The 23,620-nt window shown below is 41.2% G+C and overlaps 1 protein-coding gene across 15 annotated transcripts in view; it reads right to left on the bottom strand.

The window, feature by feature from the left end:
- Positions 1-377: 377 nt before the first annotated feature.
- The window catches only part of ARHGEF9 (Cdc42 guanine nucleotide exchange factor 9), a 351,467-nt gene continuing 328,224 nt past the window's right edge, over positions 378-23,620 (bottom strand). For 14 of the 15 annotated variants that reach the window (XM_019487852.2, XM_019487853.2, XM_019487851.2 and 11 more), the window contains 4 exons: positions 14,381-14,540; positions 10,298-10,348; positions 7,878-7,940; positions 378-7,172 (listed from right to left, as the gene is read on the bottom strand). In XM_019487852.2, the coding sequence (XP_019343397.1) occupies positions 7,145-7,172; positions 7,878-7,940; positions 10,298-10,348; positions 14,381-14,540 (302 nt within the window). In that variant the 3' untranslated portion in view covers positions 378-7,144. Of the gene's footprint in view, positions 7,173-7,877; positions 7,941-10,297; positions 10,349-10,406; positions 12,074-14,380; positions 14,541-23,620 lie in introns of those variants that run through there. The other variant, XM_019487856.2, reaches the window with a different exon arrangement.

Below are 23,620 nucleotides of genomic sequence, written 5' to 3'. Positions count from 1 at the left end.
TGAATGTTTTAAATTATGACGTGCAGTGAATATGCAGGACATTTCTTGGGGTCTGAGAATGTACTTGCCTTTGAGATTGGCTACCTTGGCTATAATCAGTTGCTGTTAGCACAGGGAAGTCAAATGAAGTCACTTTTGTGTTGTAGACAGAATATTCAGGCAACTGAAATGAATTATGGGCGGCACCTAGCACAAATGACTCCTGGTCCCTGACTGCGGTGCTTTTACACTATAATTAATACTAATTTCACTCAAGCACACACTGCTGATGAAATAACTAGACCCAGAGGCTGATTCTGGAAAGAAATCAAAATATTATTGGTTTTCACTTTACAGGACCAATAACCAGTCACTAAAGTGATAACAATGTACCTCTCTAAAATGAATACACAAAAGCAAAGTTTATTTGTGCAACAGTATAACATCACAGAGACATATGAGATTTTATGTACATGTCATTATCAAGCAGACTATGGGTATCCACAGTGCAGTAACTGACCCTTTTATGATAGAAAAGAGGTTGAAGAAATTGTTTGATTTTTCTTTTTTTGTAAGACGGAGATTTTATGCATCCAAGTATTTGCTAGAAGAGCACACGGAGGACACCAACAAAGGCAAAAGAGTGAGGGTGAATAGTAAAGGACTGATGTGTGTCACTCTGGGGAGCCACGTGAGTTGTAGGAACATAAGGACCTGATGGTGCAAAGACACACGCACATGCTCAACTTTATATACGCTCTGGGCCCTTCTGACATGCTACCATGCATAAAATTAAGCACACACTTTAATCTTGGTAGGTTTGGGGCCTCAATTTCCCACAGGAATATCCCCCCTCAAATCTGTGCAGCGAGTCTTGATTCCCAGAGCTCTGGGCAGGGATCAAAAATAGCCAACAGAGGTGAGAATTGCTATGTGCATCTGAAAGGAGAATTCTGCCCTTCACATGCAACATGCAGACGAACAAGCAGAGATCAGAGCCTCTTACAAATCCACCTCTTACAATCAAGGATTAGTAATCTCAGTTCTGGGCCTAGAGGGTAAGTACAGGGAGTTGGTGGAAGTAGCTTAGGGAACTGTCTGGGCAAGATGCACTAATGACACATATCTGAGCCGCAGAAAGGCAATGAACTGAACAGAAACGGGAGGTACGGTAGATTGAAGCTAAATAGGAAACAAACAAACAAACAAGAGCTGCATCAAATTAAGGGACATGCCTAAAAGGGAATGTAGCAAAGCAGGAGGCTGTCATTTAGTCTCATTAGAGCTGATGCCACTGTTCCGCTCTCCCAGACAAAAGCTCCCTCATGGCCTTGCCTGCGTTCCCATGAATATCATTCACTGTTTGGCGTATGAGATGTGTGGCCATGCCTGCTAGGCTGATGTGCAGGGGCTCTGCAGAAACTCTAGTCTGGGAGGCATGTTGGCTGATTTCAAGCTTCAGTTTGTTGAGGGCCTGTTTTGCAGCAGGCTCCCAGATGTGCAGTATCTGTGGAGCTCCCCGTGATGGGTTGGAGCTCATAAATGTGGTGTTATCAGTGCATGCATAGACTGCTATTCAGGATGGCTATCAGGGACCATGGAGCAAGAAGACATGTCATGTAAACAGGAACCAAAGACAAGCTTGAGCCCATCCCACCCTGGAGCCCTGGGTGCCTGCGTTCTGGAGTCTCTTTGATCACTTACTGCCTTTTAGTTAATTCTTTAAACCTCTGACCTTGTCTTTCTGTTAAGATGCTAATTGTTTCTTCCCGCTAATATAGCATCCTGAACTCCCCAAACACTGACCTCGGAGTCCCAATAATAATTACTTCTCCACGAGCAGCTTTAATCTGAGGACAGAAACAGTCTTAAAGGGGCATCAATTAGATATATTTTATACAAACACCTTTATAGCATTCCTGCCACCTTAGCATATTGAAAACATTCCTTTGCAGTGTATTCCTGCTGTTTATTTCTCACACTTCAGTTTGGTTGGACAATCAAAAATAACCAAGATTAGTTTCTTGTTTTGTATATTTTGATTCAGTTTCATGCTAAGGTCCTCAGTGTTGCAATATTTGGGTGCAAACACTGCTGGGAAATGGTTATTTATTTAAAACATCTGTTCCACTAGCAGAAAATTAATCCACAAAGATATTTCCAATGGTCACAGATTTGGTAAAACTCTTGTGCATACAAACTCTCAATTATTTCTGCTGATTTTAGCACAATGCAGGGTGCCCCACACTGTCAGCACTGTCAATTATTTAATGTTACAAAAGAAATCCACATTCCAGCCAACTCATTCCTTCTCCCAAGCAGCAGCTCTAAGTTTAAATAAAGATGTCTTGGCATTCCAGTTAATTGAAAATGAATCCTACACTTTTGCAGGTGGTTGGATTAGCTGGCTTATGAAGCCCTTCCCAACAATGCAGTTCTATGATTTGGTACTTTCATCTCTCCTATTACTCTGCAGAGGCCAGACAAAGCAAATGGGCCCAAATCAACTCATCCAGGGGATTTCAGAGGGCCTTAAAACCTGATATATCCATTGTCAAATTTGATGTGCCATTTCTTAAAGCCTCTTGACTTTCCCATGAGGTAGGTAGTGGAGCCAGGGGCTGGGGGCAGGAGGGGGGGTAGGGGTGGAAGGGAGGGCAGATAATGTAAACAGAGGCAGGAAAAAATACTCATGGCCTATTGGCAGAGGAAGTGAGCATCACAACTTGTAGCTATGTCAGTGGGAGCTGGAGTCATTCTTTAATCTAGCATGAGGCCTTTGATGACTTGCCCAGGGTCATCATGCAAACTAGTGGCAGGCCTGGGACTAGTAGCTAGGAACCCTGATGTCCTTTCCTGGGTCTAGTAATTGAAGTACAGTGCAGATCTCACGGGCTTGTTCTGTACATGCGCCCCACCACCCATTGCTTCCATTGATGTCCATGGGAGTTTTGAACTTGGTTTGTGTAGCAGTGCTGCAAATTCAGTTCTCAGCTCACTCAAATCTAGTTGCACTAGGATTTTTGTAGTGGTTGAACTAGGCTTCCCTCGCTGGAGTAACTGGATATACAGAAGTGTGAGATTAGAATCAAGCTTTGCCTAGTAGCAAGTTTGCCCACCCAGACCATGGACAAGTCAGCTTGCCATTCCTCCCATCTGTCTTCTCCTCTTACTTAACTAGTCTCTCTTCCCTGCTCATTTCTTTACTTTTCTCTCTGATTCTTCTGCCTTCCCCACCTGTCCAGCTCATTTGGTTCAGATACCCCAACTCCTTCTCTTCCAGACTTTCCCTCATGTAGGAATTCTTAAATGGCCTTTTGGCACTTCATCTTCATCACCTACAGCCACAGCTGGGCACAGTTGGGCATGTGGAGCAGGGCATTTGGTGACCACTAGTCAATGAAACAGTTTATAGCATGTCTACACAGCAAAATGAAGGCATGACCTGACCATAGCTTGTACTTACCTACCAAGCTGGCATGAGTAACATAGCAGTGAGGATGCAGCAGCATAGACTTTAAATATGTGCTAATACCAGGTTATAAGCTCTTCAGAGACCCTGTGGTTGCTAACTTGTGCTAAAGCACATGCTGCTGGGTCTTTACTGCTATCCTTACCCATGCTAGCTAGATATATTACCACATGTTGTGATCAACCTTTATTTTGCCACACAGACATATGTTTAGAGTAGTTCTTAGATTATACTAAAATAAGCTAGAGGTTAAACCTGCTGGTCCAGAATTGGGAGAACACAAAGATGTGTAAAGGGATGTCTGCACAGGAAACTACTCCCTGAAGTTTGGCTTTCAATTGAAATTAAAGCAAGGCACACAAGGCAAGACCGAGCCATCACAGAATGCAGGTATATCTTTCTACGTTTCTGAAAGCTGCTCTCCACTTCAGACAGACACAGCCAACATTCTCAGAATCTTGATGGCAATAGATATCTTTGGAAATGAGGACAAAAACTTATTTTTGCATAGAAACTCCAATGTGACTTTTGGGCTTATTCTAGGTTTCAGCTGTCTGCCAAGACCTTGAAATCCACTGCAAAGATCCAGGGCATTAATGTGAGAGGATGTTGCTGCACCAAGCTGATCATCATCTAATGCCCTTCTTAAAACAAAGCATGACTGTTGCAATTCTTTGCAGGGCACCTTTGATGTTTTAGAGAAATAATAGCAACCCTCTCCCTCACCTTGGCAAGCAGCTTGTGGTGCTCTTCAAGTGACCAATGACAGTATCTTAAACATAACAGAAGAAAAATTACTTTACAGTTGTTTCCTAGATTAGTTAGTGGTTCATCTCTGGCCTCATAATCAAACACTCACTTTTTTGGGTTCATACTCTGTTTGATTTTTCTTGTGGAAAGCTTCAATTTCCAGCTCATTGGCCAGTTTCTTAGCATCAGTAAGGATGCATGTGAGTCCTTTATCACAGTGGTAGTTTACAAGGAAATCCTTCAAGTCATAGTTTGATCAGAATTTACATTGCTGTCTTAAGCATTTTATGGGTGGTGCTGCCTTCATAGGGCATATCATACTGAAGTACCACACTGTGCAAAGATTTCAAATCACAGATTTTGTGAGCCAACAATGCAGTATTGCTTTGAGTTTTGGCTGCTGTGGGTCCCTTTAGGTTTAAACTCTTGGCAATGGATAATGAAATATCATAGACTTCTGAAAGTTGGCACCAAAATACATGGATCCCATCAATTTGGCTATCCCTTGTTGTTTCACTTAAAAGTTTTGGAAATAGGTTAATCGCATGTTGGTGCATAACATCCTAAAGTTACTGTGAGACTGTGGAAACCCCCCCAAATGCTTTGATCCATATAAAAAAGTACTGCAGCTTCAATGCAATAACTTGCACCAATGTTGAATACAAGATTAAAAGAAAGCACATTGTTCAGGACCAAAAAAAATGCTCTCTTGCTAAAGTCCCAGATTCTCTCCACTGTTTGCCTTTCATAGTTGTCCCACTACCATAGCCTTGACCACTCAGATCACTGAATGAAATCTCCATTTCTTTTGACTGTTCAAGAAGAGGTTCTATCATTCTACTGTCAGTGGAGTATGTCACGCTCAAAAACCCAACAAAGTGTTTTTGGATTGTCTCTCTGCCTGGTTTCCATTGCGTCTTCCACAGAAACAGATCTAACAATCAGTGGCATTTGCTCTTGTTTACTGATGGCTTAGATGCAGTCAAGTGTAATAGGATAACTCTTGGCAGGTTTCAAAGCAGAAATAATTTCCTTGTTGATCATGTTCCCAAGAATTTGAATATTTTCAGTGTATATTCACCCAGGTAATGATCATGACTTTTTTGAGGTAATTTGTTGAAGATGTTCTTCTATCCTCAGAATCCTCAGACCGCATGTCCGAAGAAACTCCACAACTCTCAAAAACTTCCTATTGTGGGATGAATAGAGCTTGTCTGGTGAATCCTGTGAGGGAATGTTTCTTTTATTCCATGGAGTCTGGTGAGATAAAAAGTCTTTCCAAATCAGCTTGCCAGGGCTCCATCAGAGAGCTAATTTGGCACTGTTTCTTTTAATTCTCTCTTCTTTGTACAGTCCTGTTTCAAACTAAATTCTATCTCTCCAGGTATGATACTTGTTCATATGATCTCTGGATTTCTCATATTTTGCTAGGCTACTCTGTTTTTCCAGTGTCAAGCACCATTCCTGATTAAATCAACTCCAGAATTAGACACCTTGTAGCAGACGCAATAAGCAGGATCAGCTGAAGTAGAATAGATAAACCCATCTCATTTTCAACCTTCTCCGTTTGAAATCTGCCATGAGAAATGGAAAGCTAAACCTTTTCTTCCATTGCTATACATAAGGGAACCCTACCATCTGTTTGGAGCAATCCGGCATTCAGACGGAAATGGCAAATTCTGTACTGGACTACCACTCCTGTTGAAGTTAATGAAAATACCATCTACAGAAAACACAGTGTAGCATCAACCAATCCACCCTGCACCAATAATGGTATATTCAGTAGAAAAGTCCTAGGCTTAAAATGACCACATCAAAGTACCTTCAAGTATTTACCAGGTCACTGCACCAATGTTGTTGTTCCAAGCATTAGTTAAAGCATGAGTCAAATTCTGTGTTCAGTTATATCTGGTATAAATCTGGAGTAACGCTGGTGTAGTCAAGGGAGTTTCTCCAGTTTATACTAGTTGTACCTGAAAGAAGAATCTGGCCCAATCTTCACCACGGGCTTGATTCTGTCACCGCATGCTCTAGTTGCACTGACTACCTAGTTTTGTGAAGTCCCATTGATTAAAATGAGACACCTCATTGCAAAACATTCTTCTGTCCCATTCTACGTGAGTTAGGGGTTCCCACTCTGCTACCATAAGACATTTTGTTCCGTAGACCCTTATGCATGACTGTTTAGGGCAGATTTTGCTAAAGGCACAATCCCTCTCCCTTTGAAACCAATGGAAAAGCTCCCGTGAACCTCAATGCTGTGCAGATCAGATTCGTTTATACACAACACCATATCAGTACATGTTCTACTGCATAGCTTGACAAATCATATCCAAAGAAATGCTTCTCAACTGTTATAAAGGTAAATAAAGCCAAGATGTACCCATAAACTCCATTATAGAAGTGACTGTCCTATCAGTAATGGCGAGCGGATAACAGAATGATTAGGATGTTAATTTGCAACTTAGAAGACCAGGGTGGAACACTCAATTCCTTGCTCTTCTGTGGACCTTCTGTGTGACCTTGGTCAAGTCACTTAAATGCAGATTCTCAAAGGCAATTAATTTCCATTGAAATCCAACTCCCATCGAGTTAAATGGGAACTAGGCACCTAGACTCTTCCAAAAGTCTTGCCAGGTGCCTAAATGCCTTTGAAAATCTGCCCCCTTAGCTCCCATTCTGTAAAACAGAGAGAACAGAGAATCCCTGCCTCACAGGGGTTGTGAGGATAATAAATAGAAAATTGTGAGGCACTAGTACACTACAACAATTGGGACCACAGACAGAATAAGAATTAGAGCCACATGTATCCCTTTTTTTCCTCTTTTCCCAAAATCCTGTTAACAACTTTCTTCTCTGGCAGAAGGGCAGGGGGTGGGGTGGCAGGGAGTGATGTCTACTTCAGAACCAGATGTCCATGTTCGAAGCACCTCTTCAGGACTCTTATGTTTTCTTTATGAAGTAATCGCTCCTGCAAGAGTTTAATTTTTTTATATATTCTCCTTTATGAAAAATTAAAACAAACAGCATGATTGTGGCTTAAAGCTTTTTATGGCTGTGGCTGTTGTAACTAATATCGAAAGAAGAGCTAAACATCCATATTGATCAAGTGACTTGCATGCAACTAGATTTTATCTGCTAGGTTTGGTGATATAAGGGGGATCCAACCATTTTGGGAATGGAAAGCAACTGAAAATGGAGCAATAGTCTTAGTGATGCTCTCAGAGTGTGAGAACAGTGCAGAGCAGTAGCCCTCGACTGAGTAGGCCAAGCAGCAAAATTAGCAATAGTGCCTGTCAAATAATTGTTTCACTCAAGGCCTCAGAAGCTTTTGGGTCATTGCATGCTAAGGACCTCTTTCTGCTCCAAAATGTGGAATTCTGAACACTTACAAGGATGAATTTAGCCCTGAGAAAGCCTGAAGCACTTTTCTGTAGCAAAGGCAAAGATACCCTTAGTAGTTAAACTCTTGTATGCACAGTCTGGGCTTACAAGTTTTGGGTAGGTCACATTTGTGGGTCCACTCCTAGTCACCTCTCTAGTACAGAATCCTCAAAGGTCAATGTATAGGTCAGGAATTAGTGATACCCTGTCAGTTATGAATTACTTCATTTGTGCCCCACCAGCATACATTCAATGTCAATCTTGAATAATCTTCCAGAGATGGTGCACTTACATGCATTGTTTTGCATTGGAGGATGTTGAACTGGGACTGTAGAGGCTGGTGCTGATTCTGGTGCTGTAGACAGCAAATACAGAAGAATAGGGAACTCTTGTGACTGGGCTGTACTTGAATAGACAGTCCAGCTTCATTAGTCAGATTCAAAGACTGCTTCCTAAAAGAGCTTGCATGCAATATCATAAGCAAGTACACATTGGTAGAACATGAAGCATTCTGATGTACAGTGTACTCATATCATGTCAGTTATCATGCTGTATAGATCTTACCCCAGAGTTTCAAGGCTCTACTGCCTTGCTCAAAAGCTCTTGGGCTGGAGCTGGTGCCTTCCACCTGACCGTGAGCCTGCAGGTGTATGCTGCATTCCATATGTGTTTTGCATGATACAGTGGTTTACAGAGATGTAGCTAAGGAAATGCTTCAGTTAGCAGATGTAATATGAACAACCTAAACAGGCATAATTAATAGAGGCATTTCCTTACATCTATGATTTCGCAACTCAGACTGATTAGCAAACTATTTCAGTGTGTGTGTAAATGCTTTGGTGACAAGTGATGGGCTTAAATATAGTAAGGTAAACTCTGCCCTGCTTTGCACCCCATGTTACCTAAGGTACCAGGATCAGATGCAGGTCTCTTATACTAATGTCAATTAGAAGCATCTCCAGTGGCATAATGAAGAGACTGGTAATGTGTATCAGTATGAATGAGAACATGAGAAGGTGTGTATCAATTTAAAATGTGTCCTCTGTGGAATCTAGGATGGATTATATCAAATGGAAGCTGTCTGAAGCTGGTTGAAGGAAGACCAAAGAAATAAAAATGAATAAAACTTATACTGAATAAATAGAAAAGGATGCTAATGATTGGCTCAGTTTAAGACTATAAAAAAGTATTTAAAAAAAGCAGGCAGGCACACATACACACAACTGGCAGTCTGAGCTGTGTTACTAAAATATCCTTGTGTGTGGAAACTGAAATAATTGATAAAAGCTGGGATTTCACTCATTTTGCACCACAAAACCTGATTGATCAGATTCACCTATCAGCTGGCACGTGCTGGGATGCCTCTCCAGTTTGGGTTGTTGTAAGCACAGCAGAGAAATGTAGATATTCTGACAAACTTTTTTCCCTGACACATAGAGTATATCTGTGTAGCTACTTTCATAAGTTGTTTTTAAAAAAAATAAAACCTCCTTTTGGAAGATAAGGGCAAAAATTCAAGCCTAAACTTCCTGACGGAGTTGCTTGAAAATGCTACAATCTTCAGCAACTGCTGCTCGATTTCAGCAACATCCCTTCGGTCAAAACAAAAACGAAACCCCTATAATCAGTCCACATTGGCCATGTGGTATAGCAGAAATGAAGTCACTGAACTTGATGCTGTAACAGTGTTTGCCTGTGTCTCCACTGAAAGTAAAAGTTTGGCAATAATATTAAGCTGTGTCAATGCACTGATGAAATGGCAGGGATTTGTTCTTCAATGCCACTGATTCCATTTCTTAGCTTGGTCAAACTCTGAAACAAACTGTTTGCCATGCTGATGTGGCCTCTCTCTAACTCTTACTGCAGGGATGCTTTTCTTTTTATTACCATTACTGATTTTTTCTTAATAGATATGGGTTAAACATCCACTCACTCAGCATGCTAGCAGTGTGGCAATCAGTTGTTGAGAAAAGCATCCAGATTACAGCTATGTCTGGGTGCTTGGAATGTGTGTATGTGTGCCCATGCACTCCAGATAGAGTGAAGTAAGAATGGGAATTGCCTTGATTTCTAAGGGATGTGGACACTGGACACCATGGTTTAATACTGATGGCTGTTTTCATTCCAAACTAATGTTGGTACTACCTCAAATCAATTTTCCTCCATTGTCTTCTCCTGGAAAACATTAATGAGACTCTAAAGTGGGCACTGTGACATTCAGATGGTGCAATATCACCCTCCTTTCTTCATGAATGTCCCCTTGTCCTTTCACTTCAAGGGAACGCCAAGTTGAGAATCTGTTCATCTTCTTAAGCCAAGACTATTGCAATGAATCACGTGTGGCCACTGGTTCCTTACTTGGAAAATCACTGTCTGCTCTTACACTATCTATATGTGCAGTAATGTTTCTTGTGTTGGCAGCAATATCTCAGCAATTTGACATCTACTTATGGAATTCTGTCACCTTCCTTTTACGTTGTAAAGTGAAGCAGAATTTGGAAACAGAGAATGCCCCGTTTTAAACCAGGAGGAAGTTTTCCCCCAAACTCTAACGCAGCATCAGACAGCACTTGAAATACAGTATTTCATGTGAGTTGGACCTCTAACCATTAATCGGTTGTTTCAGCTCAGTTCAGGTGGAGGGCACAGGCAGGGGAGGAAGGGATATTTCTCAGGGTATGCCCCCTTTCTGGTCCCGCATGAATCACTTACTGTCTGCTATCCTGACATACTGGCGCCCCATCCAGACAATTCTTGCATGTCCTTGGGAAAAAGAGTAAGACCACTCTGAGTAGGAAAATGATTTAAAAATGCCTTCAGATGCCTTTTCACTTCTTTTTATTTAACTCCATAAATATTTTCATAAGGCTCAGTGTCTTTACAACACTTTTTAAACACTTTTTTTGTTTTATACACACAACTTTGACACTTGTTTGACAGGGTCAAACAGTCCAATATAAACAAAATAATAAAACTGGCAAGTGCGGATCAGCGGATCAGCTGGGTTACCAAAATCCCCTTTTTTTTCTTTTTTGCTCTTACTGTTAAAACCCCAAAAGCACTAAAATATCAGTATTTGGCTTCAAACTAGAATTTTAAAAACCTTTTTTTTTTTTTTTTTTTTTTTTAAATTCTCTGCTACAAATCCCCATCATCCTAGTGCCTTTAAACTCTTACGGACTCTTCTTTTCTTCTCAAGGAAAAATAAGCTTGGTGATGCCATGCAGAACTTACAATAGCTACTAAATATACATGTTCCCTGAAATGTAGCTGCAATGAGAAGATGACAGAGCATAAAGAGAACAAAACCAGAAACCCAAAGCACCACAGTGTACTATCAATAACATTGCACTGGATGGCTGGTGCCCATCCAAGAACTGAAACAATTTTCAAATATATTTTTCTATGTATTATTTTCTATTTACAACTGTAAGATGCACCTAGGTTGGTTCTTGTTTGATCTTATCTGGAGAGGGTAGGGAGGTGAAAGTCTTGAACTTAGATCCTTTGCTCTAGTATCTGCCAGGTCAAGGGGTAACGAGCATCATTTGCTTCGGGAAGCGGGATTTTTTTTTATATCGGTTTTATAGTTTCAGCTGGAGAAATCCTGTTTACATTTAGGTTTGTTACAACGCTCTTGTTGCATCACACATGGAAGTTATGGGGGTTCCTCCTGTCTGGCTTGGAAATGAAAGCCTCTATAACATACTCAGTCAAAATTACCCCTAACTTGATCAGATCTAATCTGTTTCCAGAGTTTTCAAACACGCAAGACAGCCCAACCCTGCTCCCTGTTGGAAAATCAAGAGCAGGTTGTAAAAGTGGGTCCCAGTGCTGGTTCTTCTGTGTATTAGTGCTTCACTTCTTGCAGCAACTTTGCAACTTATGGAGGGAAAGAGCTTTCTTGAATGCCATTACTGAGAACCAAACCCCACTTTCCTCTGGAACAAGCACCTGCATCTGTTTTGCCTGTCGCCTGGCTTTGACGCAGATCGTTTATTGTTGGCAAACCTATCTCATTTTGGCTTTCCACTTAAGAAAGAAGCTGTGAGTCCAACAAGTGGCCTTGTCAGATCAAGCGAGTCTTGATTTATGATGCAAATAATGGTGTGGTAGTGGTGGTTCTTTTTTCTACTGCTGAATATTTAGGAAGCATCTTCTCATAAAAATAATGGATGTTTCATTCTCACTCTCTGAGGCACAAAACAGTAAATGAACAGGCTTAACTAATGTGCTTGTTACTTTTCTCCCCTAAGCAATTAAAAAGGCAAAGGAATAAGTGAAATTTCCATCATATTGACAAGTAGGTTCTCATCCTTCTCTCTCTCTCTGTCCCTCTCTCTCTTCCTTTCTCTCTCTCTCTCTCTCTCTCTCTCTCTCTCTTTGTCCTGTCTCTTTCCAGCCATTCAGAAAAAGCGAGATATTTCATTTCATCCTCTATGGGAACCTTTTGAGGAATAATCCAATTTGTGTCTCTAAATGCCCATCCTGTTAAACAAAGACAAATAATAATTGCCACATGTTCTATATTCACATCTAAGCTGTTAATCATAAAAAATGCAGTGATACAAAAGAGGATTAAAAACAAATATTTTCCAATACAAAATTGTGTTGTTTCCTATTTAGATGTCCTTTTTTCTTTTGCCTGCTCAGTATCCCTGATATCTTGGGGTGACCCTGCTTCTTTCTAAAATGCTTGTCTGTCATTGATGCTTATTTATACTTGCTGGACTACTAACAAAATGCCAAGAGTATTTTTGTGCTTTAAATGAAAAATACAGTCACTCCTTCTAACACGATATGTCAGTTTTATGTCCATGGTTTTTCTACTCCTGAAAGAGAACAGGTTGGAATGCTGAAATCACATTTGCCAGTGGTCTTCCCAGGTTCTTGTTTAAAAATAAAATCTGTGCCCGTGCATTTTGTTCCTAGTTGAGTTGCTTTGCTTGGATGGTAGATAAGAATCAATACAAGTAAGGGTTTGGATCACCTCACCTGACATTTTCAAAGGATCCTGCAAAATTGCATCTGCAAAATTTGAAAATACACTCTTCTATGCAATTTAAATTCTCACATTTACCCATGCAAAAGTCATTTGTGCGTGTATGCAAAGAGCTGCTTTGCAAGGCCAAATATCAGCAATTGCACACAGCAAACAGCGTGCCTGAATGTGAAAATTTGCAGGTGCCATTGTAGGAGGCATCTTTGAAAATGCACTCTCACATTTATGGAGTGAGAAAGAGAGAGAAAGACAGAATAGTTAGCTAATTATTATGTAGCCTACTGACTGTGGGACATTTTTGCTGAACCATTGCTACAATTTAGACTAGACTGCTCACTAATCTCGATCTGGTTGTATAATCATGGTCACATGCTGGACTTCTCAGGTCACATATATTTCAATACAATCTTTTCTGAAAGGCGATTTTCAACCTCCTCCACAGCTGGGATGCATTAGACATCAGGTAAATACTTCTGATTACTTAGGCAAAGATCCTTAAGCTAATAGGTCATTATTGGTAGCTAATGTGCTGTTTGGTCACTCAGGGCTCACAGCAGAGCTAGAGATACTTAAATAAAACATAATAGACCAGACAGAGAGTACAGTAATGGCCATTTATATTTAGGATCATTGCTTCTGTAAATGGCAATCGGTGGTTCATGACAGGAATATTGTGTGCGTGTGTGGTGGGGGGGGGGGGGGTGTGGCAGGAAGGATGGGTCCTTAAAGTTAGTTTTTGCAGAAGGAGAACTGGCCATTCATTGCAGCTCAATGGCCGGTTTTCCCCTAGCTAGAATAGAGGGCATGAAGCCATTAACCAATTTTTTAACCATCTGTTGTCTTTTGTGTAGGAAAAGGACAGTAGTGGGCATTTCACAGAGAAAGTTCTCAGCAGGAAAAAATAACCTGAGGAAAATAAAGCAAGACAAAAAAATTGAAAACAACAAAAGCTCCAGAGGTTCTTTCTTGGCATTACTGGGAATGGAGGGTGATCTAACACAACGCTCCAAGGAAAACATCGTCTAAAAAAATGCAACAAATCAAATGAACAGAAGTCATCTCATGGTAAAGAGCTGATAACCCTTGTGTTTGTTTATGCCCCCTCCCCAGTTCCCCTGCAAGAACACCTATAAAACAGTAAAAGCAATAGGAATACTGAGCAGCAGGTCACAGTGCACAACAGAGCACACCCAGACTGGCACAACTCAGAATGGCGATGCTGGGGGAGGGTGGGAGGGCTGCTCATTTTAACTATAATTCTGGGGACAGTCAATAACTTGGGAGAGGGGAAGGGAGAGGGAGAGGGAGCAGAGATCTAAAAAGGGGGGTGGGGAAAAGGCATAAATAAAATAACATAAAATATACATCAATGTAGCCTGTGAAGAACTTCAGAGATGGACTCACAATGAACAAGAATTCGTTCTGGAGAGACAAAGACAATCTTGAATGACAATGGGGGGAAAAAATACAGAAATGAAGTGAAAAAATGATGTGTTGTTTGACCAATGGAATAAAATAAAATAGGTCACATGATTAGATGTCATTGGTGCTTCCTAGAATCTAGTAGCAGATTGTTTCCCAAAAACAACAAAAAAAGTTTTTGGTCCTTCTATATATATATGTATATATATATATATGTATATATATATATAATTTTTAGTTGCAACAGTGCTTCTCCGAAAAAAGGTCCATCTATAAATATAATTTTATTTCTTTTTATTTTTAAATTTTTAAAATTTTTATTTTAAAATTCTCCATCTCACTCTATGTATTATTTTTTGAATGGCGTTAACCTGCTGAAGTTTTGCCAGAATGGTGACTGACTGCGTTTGGGTTCGGTGAATTCGAAGACCTGGGACTGGGATATGCCATCTGTCACCATGTATTGTCCCTGATTTAATGGATCCTGGGGTGGCGGGTAGGCTGGAGGAACCGACCTGGAGTAGCTGACACCTGCATCGACGGTTGGGGGGAAAAGAAAGAGGTCAGTCAGAGTGCGGCTGGGTCAAAAGTCTTACTCATGCTATATATTTTTATAACTCTAAAAACCAAGGCCCCAAACAATGGGGACATATGCAAGAAAAAGCAGTTTTAGGGAAGAAAACAGCAACTGTCCTAAACTCTCACCTCAAATGCCACCTAAATCAGCCAACTAGTTGGAGATCTGAAAAAGGTCAATTACTTTGGCTTTCCTTATGGACAAGTTCTATGCTATGAAATTGGGATGAAACATAAAAATGGGAAGGATCTCTTGTGTTATTGAGTCCATAAGCTCATTTATAAGTTTATTAAGCTCCTTCTTAGTGCTCATTAGGTTTTTTCCCCCCACTATTCCTATTGGAGGGCTGTTCCAGAACCTCCTTCCCTTGATGGTTAAAAATCAAGGGCAAAAAGCTCCACAGAACCATTAAATAGGGTTTTCTGGAAATGGGCAAATGGAACTGAATAGCAATAGAAATGTTGCACTGTAGGGAACTGTATGTTTTCTACTGAAGCCCATTTGCTGGTTTAAAAAGCCTATAGACAGGAGGTTGTTGCTTTCTTTGGTACAGTTTGTAGGACTTTTCCAGAAGGTTTGCCTTAAATTTAACAGCCTGATTTCATCTCAATATGGAAGGGATATAATGCCATTGATGGGCTCTTTCTGGTCAACCCAAACCTGGGAATAGTGGGTCTCTCACAAGGCAGAATGTTCTTGTTAAATTCCAGTACAAAGTGTTTCAAAGAAGCAAAGAAGACACTCTTGTGACTGGGGTATGGGAGTGAGAAGGTCTATTAATGGTGCTGTACGTGTAACACCCTGTAGCACTGTGATGTAACGTGGAGTGAACCAGGATCATTGTGAGTCAGATAGCCCCTCCTCTGCATGCACCAGGGATTGTGAGGGGTGCTGTCTTTAAGACACCTTCACTGAATGCGAAGAAGGTGCTCTCCGGAGTTGGAACTTAGATTCACGGTCATGAGGAGGTAAAGAAGGGGTGCCCTGAGTCGCTGAGGTTGGAACTGAAGAGATGTGCAGCACTACTATATTAAATAGTATCAGGCAAAGGTAGTATAGCTATTTGCTGTATTTCCCTTCCTGCGATGCCATCCACGAAGCATAACCCCTCTTTAAGCACAGTTCTTAAGCAAAGTGAGCAGACAGAACCCCCATAAGCAAGAAAGTATAGGCTGGAGGGCTTTGAAGTAGGTGCAGTGAGGTCTTCTTGCCTTCTGTGGATCCCTTCAGCTGGATGCAGAACTCGTTATTCAGTTTGTGAGTGGGGCAGGCACCTCCCCCCTGAATAAAGATGGCCAAGACCTGCAAAGGGAAGAAACCTCATGGAAATGTTCACCCTTGGTTTTTCACTGAAGAAGGGCATGATCCAGCCCATGCAGTTCCATGTGTGGGATAATGGGTCTTCTGCAGGAGTCCTACACCTTCCCAGTATGTTCTTAGATACTTAAGCAGACTCATTTCACAAATTTCCAATGTTGCTGTTAGTACCCACCCCAAAGACACAAATCTGGGCAAGATGTCTGCGCAGTAGAATGCTACTTCTAGGGAGTCTTTATTACAGGGATGGGCTAAACACTTAAAGGTTTTGGCATCAGGATTCGTTAAAGACCACAGGCCAGATCCCATTCTCCAATTAGATTGCTCAGGCAGCTCAAAACTGTCCTAACCTAGCATCTGATTATTCTTGTTACATCTACTTTGTGCAGAACCTGGCAGGCCAGCTCTTTACAAACTCTTGTTGGCTTGTTTGATGTAGTGGGCCAAAATGGGACATAACTTGCCTTGTGTAACTCATTGCCAGAAGACGTTGCTGAACCTGACAAGTGAACGAGGTTCAAAAGGACTAGACAAATCCCTGCAGGATGTGTCCATCAGTGGGTATTAGATATTATAGTTCTGGGTGCAAGCTCCAAATTAGGACTTCTTAGGCTTCTACAGGCTCAAGGCTTTAAGGGAAGAGAAGCAGCAGGCAGATCAGTCTGAATATGTCCTGCATAATAAATACTCTTTCATTTAGCATCTATTCAGTGTTACTGTTAGATACTGGATGCTGAGTTAGCTAGACCTGTGGTCTGGCCCACTATGACATCTCATATGTTTTAAACCTATGTTTTTATGACAGGGAAAGTATGGTGGCCACATCATGTTGCATTCAAAGGGCCATGACAGTTTGCTATTCTAGAGAAGAAGCCTTGAGATTGCTCTAATTTAAATGAAGCACTTGGGGGTCAAACAGGCTTCTGTTGTGAGTTTTACGATATGACATTAGCTGATAGCTGGGAATGCCAGAGCTTTTCTTGACTGGTATATGGGTGTTCCTGGCCAAAGTGAACTATCAGAAATGGGGGAGGAAACTCCACTTATTTTCAGAACCTCAGAAAAAGAACAGTTCTCCAAATGAACAAGGAACTGATATATTTGTATCTGAACCAACTGCTTTGCTCCATCATGAGAACCTCAAGCAGTTGTGCAAGATTCTCTCTCTAGGGATTTTTTTTAATATGCAAAACCATAACTCCCCTGCAATTCATCTGAACAAATGAGCAAAGCTCTTTTCCAACAGAGAAAGCTGTAATCTCTGACTGCTTTAGCGAACAGAATTTAAAATGCAAAGTTGGGGAGGAGGGAGAGGAGGGGAATCGATAGATAAGAAAAGATTTCCAGGCACAGCTGTTGTGCTGCTTTTCCCAGGCGCAGGGAACCAGCTATACACCACGATCAGAACTGGAGCTCCTTCTGCTGGTTCATGCATAATTCTGCACCACACACAGGTTGCAGCTGCAGAGATTGTTCAGTATGACTGGAATTGGGGGGGATTCTGTACGGCATGAGCAAAAGAAAAGCTTAGGACAGAAACAATGGGGAGAAAAGGATGCACTATCAGTTGAAACAGAGCAGTACTTCAGCATCCAGCAACGTCAGTTCAAATCATTTGGATTTCTCAGCGCAGAAACAAATTTAAAGGGATTTAAACTCATTTCTACTTTTCTTCCCAACTTCTACAGAAAGAAATATCTCCCTGGGATTGGAAGAATTAGGAGAGAGCAGTAACTATCCAATGTCTCTCTGTGCTTATTCCATTCTCACCCCTTAAGGATTCCTCCCATGCCTTGATAAGTAGCTGTTTCATGGTTCTTATCATTGCACTTCCGTCTAGATACTGTGCTGTTCATTAGCTAGCTTTAAACGATGGGTGGTGAGATGTAAGTGCCTTCTATTCCTCTAGGGGCTGAAACTGTGACAGTGCTGGGGAGTGGAGAAGGTGCTAGGTTAGGAGCCCTCATTTATTATTGGTCTTGGGGTTAACTGAGGGAACACACTTCCTAGGAGGCACACAGCCTCACAAGTTTACTTTCCTACATGCATAATGTGTTTCTGTGGAGTGCTAGGGAGTGTGCTCCATTCAAGTATGAATCTCTATGTGGTTACACATCCAGAGAATAATGACACAATTCAGTTAAAGGGAGAATTAGGTGCAGTTGTGGGTGACCTTTGGCCTTTTCTGAGCACATTTTCACAACGGCTCTCAAAACACGACACAATTTTTCATTTATTTGCTCTCATGTTTTGAGTGGTCAACATCTGGCTCTCAAACTGCCCAAGAGCAAGTTGTGATTTGCTGAGAAATTAATGGCATGTTTGCCACTGTCCAACAAAAATCTTCTGTTTTGTTGCCAGTTACTGAACTGTTTTGTTTTTTCCCCAATATTTTAGTCACAAAACTAGCACAGGTCTTGTTTCTGCTCTCAAGTAGGGTAGAGATTACTTTCATAGATACAGATGCAAGTAACAAGTGATGAGCAAAAGTCTTTATCTGCCCAAGGAGATTGCCATTGCTTTGCCATGCTCACCCAGCTTGAGGTTCCGCATTAATGCAGCACAGAGCAGAGGACTTCACTTCACTTGCTTGTAGAGTTTGGTCTTATTAGAAATGCTACATAGGAATAGGAATCCTATGCGAATCCTAGCTCCCTTCTCTACCCATTAGACAAAACTTTTTATTTTGTAGGATGAAGAAGGGAAAAGAGTTAGCTTCTATCATTCTAGGCTCCTGCTTGAGAAAGGTAAGAGTCCATCAGCTACTCTATAATCAGTTCTCCAGCAGTCTCTACACAGGACAAGGCAATTCTACCTTCTGTACAAATGAGTCCATTACTGCAAACTAACATCAAGAGACTTTAGCACTGAAACAATGAGTAATACTTTACCTGCCTTATCAGACAAAGCCAGGTAAAGATCGTATTATCCAAGTACTTACAATTACATAACTCCTCATCCTCAAGTAGTTTATAAAGTGCTGTACAGAGATTAACCACTTTATTGAGTTGCACAAATTACTTCACTCGTCGATTTACTGACATACAGCCGTTTAGGGGTGGGGTGAAACATGGAAGCTCTATAAAAGCACACAGCAACTGTACATGACAGTTTAGGACAAAAAAGGAAGAAAAATGCCATATCTAGATGACATGGCAGGGAGTATGTAAGCTGACAGCATAACCCTGCTTGAAGTCATCACATGAAACTAAATATTTTAATTCCTTAAACAGTACTCTGAGATCCCTGAGGAACATAAGAGGTCAGTTTTGTATCTCAGCCAAAAGATGGTTCTCCCTGTACCCTGTTGGAGCATTTGTTTAAAAATGGCTTGGAAGAAAGACCACTTCTCCCTAACGCAGAGATACTATTGCCACATGCTTGTGCACATAGGTACTCTTGGAGGTCTCCTCTCCAGGTATTTATTTTACCCACCCTTTCTTAGTTTGTGAAATCTAATCAAATATATAGAACCAAAGCTGCTGACTCGAATTGGATCCATAAATACAATGAGTAGTGAGGAGCCAGTTACATCTATGTGATGAAAATCCTAATCAAAATCAATACTTTTGGATCAGAAACACTGATAAATGGTCAGGGCAAATTCCAGATTGTCATTGCATATTCAACATTCATTTTTGCAGAAGGTTCAGTTTATGGTCAATATAATTTATGTGCAAAGAGATTTGTGCTGTATTTTCTGTATATGTTGGGAAGTGGTACTGATAATGTGAATACACCTAGTAATGATAGTGTTTCATTTGTGGTGTAGAAAGCTTCGTAAACAAAAGGGAAATGATGTTGATTATGTCTAAAAAGATAAGTACCCCCTTTATTTTAGAGTTTAGCTAATATATACCTTAACCTTGTTGAATGACACCGGGGCTACATCTACACACCAAAATGAAGCAGTAACAGCTAGCAGGTGCTAGCTTAAGCTAGCTAGCAGGAGTAACAGAAGTGATTGAGAAGGAGTAGAACAGACTTTTGCATGCACTAGCATGCACAGTAGAAACCCAGGGTGTCCAGAGAGTGCTCCTCTGCTAAAGCCCATGTTGATGTGTTTTCATTGCTCTTCTTATTCAAGTGGCTAGATTAAGGTAGCACCAACATGTCACACATGATACAACTGCACCTTCATTTTGTAGTGCAGATATATCCTGGAAGCTTTGACATAGGAAATGCATAGGAACCGCAGTAATGTGAGATGTGATGGGAATATAGTTCAATTTAACTTGAGAGAATTTGAGTCAGGGTTCCTGGTGGGAGTGACATTATCTCAGTTTGGGCTGGGGGGGAGGAGACATTTGATGGCAAAGGGAGTAGTAGGTAGACTTAGCAGCTTGGAAGAGGTTGCACGGCAGGGCTGGGGCCTTACCTGGTGGAGCTATGCTGAATTTTCAACACACTGTAATTTTTTGAGCAGGTGGGTGTTTACCTGTGAAAGGTTAGGGTCACTTAGGCCACAACTATACTGTGTCCCTGCTGAGTTTGGGACTGTTGCTAAGAACCAAGCCCTGCCCGCTTGCTTTTGCCCAAGGCTGAAAATTAAGCACCCGAGGTTGCTTTGAAGGGCCCTGTGTGTGCCACACTTTCCTGAGACAGAGAGCCATTCTCAGAACATGCCTAAAACATACCCTGTGGCCTGGGACTCTCATGAAATTATGCAGCAGCTCCTTTTCTTTTTAAGCTGCTGGTGCCCACTACTTTTTAGATAAGAGACTGTTGCTTAGACCACTTACAAAGAAAGTAGGAGATCCAGGCTTAATGCTCTTTTAAGATTGAAGGGGATCAAACCCACATCTCTGCCCCCCCTCAGGTGAGTACTCTAACCACCAGGCTGCAGGCTACATTGTGTTGGGAGTGAGCATCTTCCACCTTTCCTGTTGAAGCTGTGCACTATACAGAAAAAAAATGTAAAGTTATTTGGGCCAGAGGGAGCAGGACTCTGCTGCCTAGTGGTTATGATACTCTCTTAGCAGGGGGAGAGTCCTGGTCTTTGTTTCCAGGACTGTTTCTGTATTTCACATTAAACAGTGATTGAAAGAAGTACAAAACCAGCATGGGGATACTCCAGTTGGGCACCTAAAACTCAATGCACAAAGAATCTCTAGTGATCTTTGCAAATCTTGGCTGATAGCTTCTAGGAATATATGCCAAACTGAATGCAAAAAGAGATGTGTTACAAACAGCCAGACGAGGGGATAGAAGAGGATAAAACAGGGGATTTGATATCCATCTGGACATTTTTGGAAACTGAAAGCATTAACTGGAGGACGGGGAGGTGAGGCAGGAGTAACGATCTTAAATTAAACTCAGGAAAGTTAAACTTAGCAATTGCGAAAGAAATTCCTCATAGTCTGAGTAAGTAAGGGAGTGCTGAAAGCCTGTTCTTGGAGTCCCTTAACTGGAACAAAGATATGGAAAATGTTTAGTGAACAATCCTGTATTGGCATTCAAGATGGACTGGATGACCTAATGGGCCTGGTTTTCAAAGGCACCTTAATCTAGCCTCCAATTTAGCACCTGCAGTCAGTCACAAATGCAATTCTTCAGACACAATTGATGCCATTTAACTGTGCAACTGCCTGATTTTTGAGTGCAGTCAAGAAGATTCTGAATGTCATTGGCAGCTTCTACATTATTTGCAAAATGGCTACAGCCCCAATGGACTGTGAGTTATAAGGGCTGTGGACTGCTTTTTAAAAAAATCAAATAAATATGATGTTTCTAGCTCTCAGTTCAGTGTTTCTAGGAGACTTTAGACAGAATTCTACCATCACTGACATCCACTGAATGGGACGGCATGGCTGTAACTGGACCTAGGATCTAGAGGTTTTTTTAAAATGAAGAAACAGAGGTCAACTGCGCTGACCATTGGGAAGAGGCATGGCAAACACTACTCATTCACTCTGTGCTTAATTAATATAAAGAAGATAAGAGAATAGACATAAAGTTGCCTTACGCCACCTGATCTCCTGATATCATTAAGTTTTCCCCAATCCAGTGCAAATCCTGGCATGTTGCTGAAATCTGATCTAGCTCATCATCAAGTCAATTTTGAAGGAATCTTGGCACTGTGCATGTGCACGTGAGTTTCGGTGTACACAGACGTGTGAAAGGCAGACTGCTTCCAACTGAAATGGTTCATATATTATGGTGTGTGCCCTTGTGATTTAAGGATAAAGGTCTAAAAATGCAAAGATTTAGGTCAGTTCCTAATCATTTCCTTAACTTTTCATCAAATTTTGAGGCTTCTTTTCTCTTCGCATACTCTTCCTCACTTTCTGTCCTTGCTGTATGGCAGCCTGTGGTGGTTTAAATGCTGCCTTTTAATAAACAGGCTAGCCAGTCCCAGAGTAATGCTTCAGGGAAGAGCTGTATGACAGTTCATGAAATAAGCCACAGTTTATATTATTGGAAAACGTTCTTCTGGTTCAGCTCTAACAGGAATATTGCATTTTCCATTTCATCTCCTTAACAGCTTCCATCTCTTCCTTGAGCAAGGATATTATTCCTGTTTCCCATTTGAGAGGCAGAAGGGAACAACTGAGATAGTATAGGGGCTGGTAGAAATGGGGCTGTGATAGACATGCATTGGCCTGTAGCAGCAGAACAGAGATCCTGACACTCCAAAGCAGACTATTACAGACTATTACACGGAGTCCTTCTACAGCTGCAGAATCCTGGTCTTTTACTTTAAATATGCAAACAGTCCAAGTGATGTGAATGGAAGTTATTGCACGCTTTAACTTAAGTGCTTTACTAGTTTCAAGGTCTAAAAGATGCTTCGAAGGCAACCAAAACCTACCAATAAAACATATATCTAACTGTGTGATGCTGTATGCAGAGGGAAATGGAAGTGACTCCTGTCTACCATAATCCTGAAGCCTGAGTTGTTGGTTACTCTTCTCTCAGCACAAATACCTACAACCAGTCAGCAACAATACATAGTCTTCAAGCACATGGCAATGTCTCTGGTAAAACCTTACTGGTGAAATGTGTAACATACCTATGACAATGTTAATGAAGCAGTCAAGAAAAGCACCTCAAGCTGGAAATCAGTTTGGGGCTAGTTCTGGTCCCCTCCTTTGTACCAAGTCCTGCTTTCTTAGCAGGCACACAGGACCCCATTGCTAAGTGCAATCATCTGTGCCAGGGCCAACCTTTGAAGTACTGTGCAGAATACAACCCCCTGCCCATGGGGTAATAAAATCAATCTAATTTGATGGTGCTTAGCAATGGCTTGACTTTAACAGAATGTACAGTACAGGACTTAATTCAATTAACTTTAGACTGGGTTGGGATAACACAAGCACAAGACAGCACGAGAGAGGCAGACTTGCTAATTTAATGATATTATGGAAAGGGGCTTGTTGTTATTTCAAAATTAATGTCTGAGGTAAAACAACTGGGCTTTGCTTCACTTGATGCCTAGAGTCAGAACGAGTTTGTCAGGCTCAAGAACCTCAGATCATAAAAAGAATTCCCAGTATTACAGTATCGGCTCACTCTGCATATGCAAAGTGCTGACTGATGTTCTAGGAAAGTATGAACTAATTAATTTTATAGTCAAAAGAGCCTGGGCTAATAAAATCCCCTTTTTTCGTCCCACAGAGAGAGAGAATAAGAGAGCAATTGTGGTGTAAGAAATAAATACAGTTAAGTACATTGAGTTTGTCAAAATGCAAGGCTGGGAATTTAATTGGAAATATTC

The sequence above is a fragment of the Alligator mississippiensis genome, chromosome 8 (assembly GCF_030867095.1).
Source record: "Alligator mississippiensis isolate rAllMis1 chromosome 8, rAllMis1, whole genome shotgun sequence".
Lineage (NCBI taxonomy): Eukaryota > Metazoa > Chordata > Crocodylia > Alligatoridae > Alligator > Alligator mississippiensis.
The sequence above is the reverse complement of the archived record's forward strand: the minus strand, read 5'-3'. Positions and strand labels throughout refer to the sequence as shown.